Source organism: Mastacembelus armatus, chromosome 4, assembly GCF_900324485.2.
Source record: "Mastacembelus armatus chromosome 4, fMasArm1.2, whole genome shotgun sequence".
Taxonomy (NCBI): domain Eukaryota; kingdom Metazoa; phylum Chordata; class Actinopteri; order Synbranchiformes; family Mastacembelidae; genus Mastacembelus; species Mastacembelus armatus.
In genome coordinates, this window is record NC_046636.1 from 19589017 (window position 1) to 19599070 (window position 10054).

The 10054-nt window shown below is 40.1% G+C and overlaps 1 protein-coding gene across 3 annotated transcripts in view; it reads right to left on the reverse strand.

Moving 5' to 3' along the window:
* Positions 1–8473, reverse strand: part of gabrb3 (gamma-aminobutyric acid type A receptor subunit beta3) — a 29045-nt gene extending 20572 nt beyond the window's left edge. The window contains exons 1-4 of one of the 3 annotated variants that reach the window (XM_026305263.1): positions 8426–8473; positions 8250–8297; positions 5475–5566; positions 5288–5355 (exon numbers count right to left, since the gene is read on the reverse strand). In XM_026305263.1, the coding sequence (XP_026161048.1) occupies positions 5288–5355; positions 5475–5566; positions 8250–8297; positions 8426–8442 (225 nt within the window). In that variant the 5' untranslated portion in view covers positions 8443–8473. Of the gene's footprint in view, positions 1–5287; positions 5356–5474; positions 5567–5654; positions 5978–6984; positions 7040–8249; positions 8298–8425 lie in introns of those variants that run through there. The other 2 variants (XM_026305265.1, XM_026305262.1) reach the window with 2 other exon arrangements.
* Between the last annotated feature and the right edge of the window lie 1581 nt (positions 8474–10054).

Here is a 10054-nt window from a genome sequence, read left to right on the forward strand (position 1 = left end):
CATCACTTCAGACTGTCCACATATCACCCACATTAATGGCACAGCTTTAAATTAGGATTTGTTTGTCTACAGCTGTAATGTCACATTTCAAAATAACAGAGGGTCCACTGAAATGGCTGTAACCTAGATAAAGAGAGAAGAATACTATTACCAGAAGAGCTTGTAGAAACATATGAAAAGAGATATTGACTAATCTGTCTGTTTCCCCATTCTTATTCTCTTACAGCTCGTTTTTAAACTCAGTATCAACACCTGACACCGATTTACTAAATGTAGTCTCTGAACCAGATTAAATGTTATGGAAAATAACACAAATGAACACAGAGGAATGTTCACACACAAAGACAAGCATTAAAATTAACCAATCAGCAAGTGTGGAATTTTAAAGCCAAGCAAGAGCTGTATAAATGGGCCTCAAATATCAGGAAGTGTCATTAGTGTTTAGCTGAAGGCTAACTGTTTTTTTACTCCCCACATAAACATAAATACAAAAAAAAAAAATCACTAGTTTGACATTTACACAGAATACACTGGTTTATATAGCTATGTTTTTCTTTTTGTTCAAAGTTTTTGCTTCTCTCAAAATAACCTGGAAAGGCTCAATAAAGGTCTGCATGGGACAGCCGTCTCTGCGGTCAAGATGTATAACAGATGACTGACAGTTCTCATCTTCACTCGGACATCAATATGAAGCCTTCCATGATCTGACTGGACACTGGATGTGCCACTCTCTGGGCTGTCATTAGTGTTTGTTTCAGATTTCAAACTGGACTGACATGGCAGCTGTTCTGGAAATGTCACATTTCCATCACCAACTACTCACAACACAAGTTTTTTCTGCATGCCATACAGTTGAAGAATCCTGCTTCAGGTTTCAAGAATTTTTGATTAGTTGTGATTCAATTCTTGAACTAGACTCTCTCCATGGATTAGTGGTTGGTTGGAAATTTATCTACTTGGCTCAAAAGATTTGAACAGACTAGAATCTTGTGATGAAAATGGAGCTTATGTGACATAGTCTGGCTTTGTGAAGCTATATTTACATTTATTGAATTGTTCAGAGAGCATCCCAAAGCATCTTAAAAACAATGCTGGAACTGTTTAGAGCCAGGACAAAGCAGGCAATAATGGAAACCTAAAAATCAGGGTTTTCAAAGTGCAAGAAGGAGCAAAAAAAATATTGGTGGCTAAAGCTAAAGTTGCTACAGATACGGTAAATCCGATGAAAGGAGGTTATCTGCAGATGTTCAAATCACGGCAAGAAACCATCCTTCTCCAGACTCCACTACCAGCTCTGAACCTCGTCAAAGTGAATGACAAAACAGACTGGAAGTCTCTTTCTGTTTCAGTTACTGCTCATTTCTTCTTACCACTTTAAGTTTAGACACCAGCAAAACATTTTGGGATCTTTAACCATTTCAGGACGTTTGATACTGCCAGTCTTCTCATTAGCTATACATATAGGTATATTACTTTATCAGGTTAGCCAGGAGAATATGAAACTGAAATATCAATATTTGTAATGGATTATACTGTGGTATATAGAGAAAGAACAATTAATGAAGACTGTTTTGAAACTGACAGCCCCATCAACAATGTTAAAAACTACTAAATGTACCACAACAATTAAAAAACTTAAAATAACTTTCATCCACCTTTTACTGCAGCCTACTTGTGTCACTATGCTTTCTGTCTTCATGGGCACAACGCAGGCTATTATCTACTAAATACTTATTTTTCTCTAAAAATGATTTGCAAATGTGCCATTAGACACTGAAAGAGGGGTCACAGGAGTGTTCATTTTGCTCTTAGGGACCAGAGCTATTACAAGTTGACTGACAGTGAAATGGAACAATTGATTCTTGTGCAAAATTCACTACACTGACAGAGTAAGAGAGTAATACCAGGTAATTTCCAGGTTCACAGCAACTGATGCTAGAAGTCTGAATCACTTACTTTGGCAGTTATAAATTTACTTAAACTTCCTGCTCAAACATAATCAACTTATGGAAATCCTGTGAGAATTTCAGCACTGATTCCCAAAATAACATCTCATTACAGAACATAATATATTAAAATCTATAAAGTGTTCTAGTTGCCGTATTTTCCGGACTATAAGCCGCACTTTTTAACTCCTGCAACTTATATAGAGAAGCAACTTATATGTGTATATTTACAGTAATTTTGTTGAGTAGTCACCTGCATTAGATGACACTCTTGGCACTCTTGACTCAATTGAAACTAATTATATCACCGAAAAAGTAAAAATGATTACGTTCAGGCTAAACTATAACTCCTAGTCTAACACAAGTGATAATGCCATCCGAATGAAAGCGTTACACTGCAGATAATAAAGTATGAACCCAAAATAAAGTTTGAAGTGAGTGTCGGCATTGAGGCAACCTGAGAGAGGTGGAGTACACACCGCTTCATCTCCCTCCATCCCAACATTGGCACAGTTGTTTAACGTTACTTGACACAGATGAATGAATCAGGTAATGCACTTCTGCTTCTTGTTGTTATATCTAGCCTAGACTAATTTAGACTATAATGAGAAATGCGACTTATACATGTTTTTTTCTATTCAACAAGGCTATTTTTACTAAAAGTGACTAAAACTCTGGTGCGATAGTCCGGTAAATACGGTACATGTGATATATTTTGTGTTTTTTGATAGACTTATGTTGAATTTTGTGAGGAGGACTTTCCATAAACATATATGTGCATCTGCAGGCTTGAGAGGCACTAATGAACAAAATGTGATAAGAAGCTACAAATGTTAAATCCCTCTGGAGGGGCAACTGCAATGCAGTTTCAACAAAAGACGAGGGAACAAAATAATGTTGTTTATGACCACAGATAAACTCTCACAGAATATGGCTGCTCAAAACAGCCTAATAAAAGTGATCTATTGCTCCAGGAATTAAAATTTTAAAAAACATAAATGGAAGCAGTGCTGATGCAGGGTCACCCTGCTTCCTAAACCACAGCAAAGTCCAGTTTTTTCAAGCAGTCTGACCAATGATCCTCAATGTTCCCATGTATTTGATACAACATACGTACATCTTCAGGATGGTGTGGATTTTTTGGATATCTGACAAATGAAACAAGTAACTCTCTCTAATGCCTCAGTATGCAACCCCCTCCTATATGGTATCATTTGTAACAGGAGTAAAACCATTTTAGCAAAGTTGCCACTGGGAGTGTTGATTTTCTAGATGTGTCCAACTCCTGCAGATAGAAGAGGAAATGTCTTCCTGTCTGTCCCATCTGCATGCCTAGAACCATTAGCACAGGCATTCTTATAGGCTCTCCACTGAGTAGGCTAAATGCTTTCATACAGTATGGCCATGCAGACAGCTACTCCCAAGTTAAAAGCAGGTGTGGTCAGAAATTACGCTTGGCCCATTAAGTGCTGAACGTTAACTGGTTATAGATTTTAAAAGCTAATGAGACAGAGAAAAATATGTTTGTGTCTCTAGTTACTTGCAATCAAAACCTTACAATAAAAAAGCTGAGTTAAACTCAGTCAAGATTTTTACTTATGTGCAAATTAACTGCCCTTTTCAAAGTCCCTCCCTCTAAAAAAATTGAGACAACTGCTTTACTTTTTTTTTAGTCTATTGTTGATTACATTTTGGTTAATTGGTCCCATTAAAGTAATTAGCTCTCTGCAGTTCCTGTTTGTATTGTGCTTGTGCTCGTTCAGACATCACTTTTAGTACTGAAGAAACTTTATGATTCTTAGGCAAGTTAAAGGGAGCATCTGTTTTCTATGATTTCTTAGTGGATTCATGGTTGTTCAGTCACAATGACCATCTGAGATTGTGATGTCCTCAGGATGTGTCACACTGAATCTAAAAATATGTGTATCATGTCTGTGCATTCAGATCTAACTGAGTTATGACTTTAAGAAAAATCATGGATTTTGACTCTCCCTTTGCATCACTCCTTCATCTGTTCCATGAGTCCTGGGGAGGTATACCTCACATGAAGAAGATTTTAATAACATTTTTTTGTTCTGTTTTAGAAATCAGAATCCAAAATGTTAATTAATAGTGACTGTTTATCCATGGTAGAACTCAAATCTGATCCTATGATCCCTAACAATAAATGAACCTGACCTCTATTTTCTTAATAAAATCACACTTATAATAATATAACAAACAATGACTACCTTAAGCATCCAAGTCATTTACATAATCTCAGTTCTCACTGGAAGCAAGTGTTCAGCTTCCCTGTGGTTCTCACAGACTCTACTGCCGTGCAGAGATGCATTAACATGCACTGCGGGTACATTTCATCACACATACTTGTCAGGACAGCATGTCAGGGGCTATTTCCTTTTGGTACCATGTGATCGTGCATCAAGCTCTCTCAGCAGTTCAGGCCAATGATAGATGGTATACAGGCATTAAATAGAGAGACCACATGATGTACTTCTTCTTACCACATACGTACACAGTTGTGAAGCTCTGCTTTGTTTGTTTAAAAATATATTTGAAAGTACTGACCTTATCCTCTAACAGGCTGTGAGGTCCCATAGCCAATGAACTGAGCAGATACAATACAGGAGAGCCTCCTCTAAACTGCTCCCCTTTTACATGTGAGACTGCAGCAACTCAAGATATTGTATAAATTACCTTATGTTGGAATATTAGTTCCAGATGTTTTAATAAATCAACATTTATAATGTTTTTAAAAATGTTTTTAAATTAATAAGCCATAAACAAGAACTGTGTTGCCACGTCAATTCTTTTTGGCTAGTGTTTACACCTTTTGATTCTTTCAAACAAGGCATCATTTATTGAGAGTTATAGGTTGTGGCTCATGTGTTTGTTAGAACTTATTTACAGTACTATTTACCACTGCTTTACAGCTCATTTACAAGGTATTAATAAGAATAATCTCTGTGCTGCACAGTTAGCGAGCTCCAGTGAAACAAAGCCTATATATACACTGTACTGATAACTGTAGACTGGACATTCTATCAACATTTACAAATGCATTTTACCAATTAGGTGACCCATCAGCAAAGGGGCATTTTTCCCAACCCATCTAGCCCAAACCTGTACTTCTTAGGGTAATTGGTCTATAAAGCATTAGTAAATATTAATCATTAATAAAGACACTACTTGCAAACTTTTATAAAGGGTACCTCATCAGAAAGTGGTGCTCTGCAGTCAGATGAACTAAATCTCTCAGTATAGCATTAACGAGCAGGTAACGTAAGTCATCAAAACCATGGATTGCTCAATAAATGTTTGAGGCTGCGTGTGCAACTTACCATATTGACCTCTGACACCATATCGATACTGGCCACGTCTATACTCATGCCAACAGCAACAGGTGGACCTTAACATACACAAAATGAAGTTAGCTATAGACCACACTAGTTCAGCTTAACGAAACACTAAGGTAAAGTAAATTTCGATAACTAATTTATGTGACCAAAACAGAGAGGGTAGACGTACCGCCAAAGTCTGGCCGGAGACGAATATCGTAACCTTTCAACAGTTTGTCCACAGTCTCTTTGACGAAGGACATGTTCCCCGGCTCGTTGACGCTGAAACAGAGAAGACAACAACGACGGTAAAGCTTTTTTAACGACGGACACTCACACTTGTGTCCGCCGTGAACCCGCAGACACTCACCTCTGGGCACAGCACATTACTGCCACGACCAGCGGCAATGACACAATGTCCAAGAGCCCAGTTTTCCGGCTTCCCCGCATCTCTGGTGGGGTGTCTGGGTGGATGGCTGCTGTCCAGCCGTCCCCAAACCACTGACTGAAGCAGCCACGGTGCTCACACTCCCGCCGCGCTCCCCTCACCTCCGCCTGTCACAAGGCAGCGGAGCCGCAAAGCGTCATGCAGGCTGCTCCGTGTCTCCATCCTCCGGTTACCGGGTTTCAGCTTGTTGCGGGTTGGCTCACACCGTCAGACCTCCATTATAACGACGGCCCAAACCCATAGGCGCTGTGCCAGACGCGGTTCCGTGTAGCCCCCGCCCGCCCCAACAAATCCCGCTCCTGCCTCACTCCGAGTTTGGAAACGACTCTTCATGTCCGCGTGCGCCAGGCTGTCCGGTAACTGCAGGCCACGTGATAGCCCGCCTATAGGCGCTTTTTAAAAAGGTGGTCCTGAACCGAGAGTCCTACACAAACGGGGGCTCGGTGAGCACAGGTGGGCTCAGACTTATGAAACCTGCGCAACTACGACACATTATGCTTCGGTGTCGTCGTGTTACACCTGAGGGGGACACAAACGGTCTCGCTGGGTTTCGTAGTTGCCCCCACATGGTCAGCTCAAATGCCCCCAGGTATGAGCTGCACAAGACCCACCATGGCGTGACTGAAGGTTGGGCAAATGCGGCTCGGTTTGTCTCTGACTGCTTATACGGAAAACACGACTTAACTGGAAATTAAGACAGGTGCGAATGTCTTAAAGACGAAAAAGAGCCTCCCTCATAATGAACAGCTTGACTTCATTAGCAATAAAACAAGTTTCTGTTCACTGCAGCCTGATTTGCTTAAGCATGCACATTAGCCTACTGTGGCTCCTCGTAGTCTGTTTACATGTTAGTTTTAGGTTAGATGCTGCCTTTGCAAGTGAGTCTGCTGACAGTCCTCTCTGCATCCTACTTCTACATGCTAATGTTACATGCACTTAATATTTATCATGATCCTGCAATTACTGTCACTTTTGGCCACAGTGGTGCCATTCAACAAAACCTGTGGACTACTGTATAAGACATTTATGTCCTTTGGTTTGCAGGAGCCGACAATTCATCAGTGTCATACATAGATTTTTATTCATGTTTTCTTGTTAGGAAATAGGTCTGGGGGTAAATGTACAATGCCCGTTAGAGATAACAACATTACAGCTACCAAATGGTCCACATTTCAAAGCGGTTAATTTTTGTTTACATCTTAATGTCTAGAGAACTGTATAGTTTTTGAAAAAGGTCAGATCTGTGACTAACCTTGGAGTTTTTGTCCAGGGAAAGACACCTCAGGGAGTACATGAGTTGAAATAGCCTACTCACATTATAATTGATTCACAGCTTTGTTTAAAGATTAAAGAAAAGCAAAGTTGTGAACATAGTGAATTTGCTGCTGAATAACTTGTGAATATAATGAATCTCCATACACTGTTTGACAAGTTGGTCTCAGACATGTTAGATCCCTCTTAATTCTACTGAGATAGCTTTAAATCAAGTTCTCAAAGTTTGAGATTTAAAAAGGCCAATCATCACCATCGCTGTGCCATTTTAAAAAAAAATATGAACTCTTAAGTTGGGACAATTCAGTTGGATATGCATAAGCCATAGTAGTGTTTAAGATACTCAGTGGTCTCCCTCCATTGAGGCTGAATTTGTGAAGAAAATTAGAAGAAGGCACAGTAGAGCTGCAGATAGAGGTTCCTGTACCTCAGACCATGCAGGAAAAGTTTATTTGTCCAGTCAGCCTTTTCTTTGCAGCTGATCTGACATTCATAAAAACACATTTTTGCTAGAAAACTGATAACATGATCACTGGAAAAACAAGAGTGTCACCACGATACTCAATGCACTTTTGTATTTAAAACCTGAGTGACTGTGACACCCATCTCTGGCTGCACCATGTGCCTGTTTTGTTCTGTGTGAATATGCGATGTTGCTCTGCTTTGCAGGATTTTATTCATCTGCATTGTAATGGTTTCCATCTGGCTATATTCTTTAATATGTTATATTCTGATGTTGTTTTGACTGTAACTTCAACCATACACACCACTTAATGTTAATTCATGTACACTGTTAAATAAATTGTAAACTGTATGTAATACAGTCAGATCAATGGATTTATTAGGTATAAAACATAAACTCAAGATTGGATCTTAATGACTTTGCAGCATGCAGGAGTGAGAGACAGTCTTTGGCCCTGATGTAAAATTTTTTTCTGACCCTCAGTTTATGTCGTTCTTCTGGGGGCTGCATGGGAATATTATCTGTATCTCTTCTTTTTGAGCTCTTTTTCAGTTTGCAACAGTCTGTTGGTTCTTTAGTGGAAGAAGTTCAATATTACTGCAGGCAATGAGTGTATGCTTGAGCTGGATGCTTCCCAACAAATGTCTCCTACTATTTAGAATGAGAGAAATAGAAACTGGGCTGTGCTACGGCTCAGAATGACTCCTCTAATACTCGCTGTACTATTTCCATAACTGTTCATTTTTTAATATCGTCCAAAGAATTTGACGAGCAAAGCCTACCTTGTATCATAGATGGCATACAGGTTTTTGTTCCCATCAACAGCATTCCTGTAAACACAAAAAAGAAAGGTATTACTTTCTTTGTGAATATAGTGCTGACTTTGATTTATTTTTTTCTGTCCCTCCTTGAGATTTTAAATCCAGTTTTCGTGTTCACTTTCAGGAAACATAGGTACCAGCAAGCTTTCACCATTAGTCTGAATTCACATGCTGCAGTTTCACAAACAACCTATCTTTGCAAAACTGAAAGACACAGTTTTGACTCTAATTCCAATGGAATGAATGTAGAATGATTAACAATACCATAGAGTTCTAGGTACATTTTTGACAGGCTTGTGTCATATGGTCTCCTTCTGCGATCTGGATCATTAACCAGACCTCTCAGGTTTGTGTCCCACTTAAGTCAGGGCTGCAATAGGCTGCATTATCAAAAATGGAAAAAAGGGACAAAGCGTGTGTAACAGCACTGGTGACTAGGGATGCACCGATCCAATTTTTACTCTCACAAATTCACAGCCTGAAATCTGGGTCTGCTTTAACAATCCAGCGTCAATATCATTTTATTGGAAACTTAAAATCCACATAAACCTCTGTGGATGGGACCTGGCACCATTGCTATGTAAGTTAATACAAGGCTGTTCCTGTAAAATGAAATGTCATACTTTTTTCTCTTATGTATATTAGATTAAAATAGGCAGCACAGAAAATTGTACTGATTTAACATAGTTGGTCACAGACTGATCTGCTTAACAAGGACAGTATCTGTCTGACAGATTGAATCAGTGCATCATCTTGGGGCTCTAAAAATGGCTAGGTTCAACCACCTGACACTTACAGTACATTTTGGCAATTGAGTTTATGCAGTAGCTGATCACTGCATGCCATCTGAAACACAAGATAAAAGAAGAACCTCAGTGATTTATAATTATGAGATTGCTGCAGTTTGTACTTTTTGTGTTGTAAGCAGCGCCAAAGCTGTTGCATCATTTTCTATAACACGCACAGACTATGCAGAAGATTAGATTACAAGCTTTAGTGGGTGTATGCTGCTGGAGATCCCTCTCATGGTTGTCTTTATTACTACTGTAGCACTTTGAGTCCTTTAGCTTTTCTCTCTCTGTCAACACTCCCTCCCCTCTCTGTGTCTCCCCATCTCTCTTCAGCATCTCTCCTCCACTCATTGGCCGCGCATCCTCCTGTACGCTCCTCTGTTTAATTCGCATCAAAGTCTATTTGCATTGTACTTTTGCCTTCGGATACAGTATTGGATTTTTTGCAAAACTTGCTGTTCTGCTTGCAGTTTCCCCAGTGACCAAACTAAAGGATGGTCAGTCAGCAGAAGTGTTTGGAAGTCTTCATTTTTTCGCTGCCAACCTTTTAATCGCTCTGGGGCGAAATAAACCTCACTGACGGTGAAATTAGTCCCCCCCAACCACCACCACCACCACCAGCCCAACCTCCTCCTCCTCCTCCCCTTTCCAGTGTACAATTATTGGATGGAGGTGACGTTCTGCAGAATTGATGATAAACAGTAAACAGCGCAATCTGCGTGGTGAGACATCTGCGGGGCGGGGAGAAGTTTGACTGCGCATCAGCTTCGGTAAGCTTTTGGCGTTTGGCTCAGCGCCTGTGCAGCAGCAGAGCCTCGTTACAGGTCACCGTGAGATGTAGTGGGTCGTGTGGTCATTGGAGGAGAACAGGCTACACTAGTGTATAAACCGACGTGTGCTGTTGCTGTTGCTGCTGCTGCTGCTGCAAGGGATAGATCTAGAGATCCGCGGACGGTGGTGATGACAGCCGGGTGA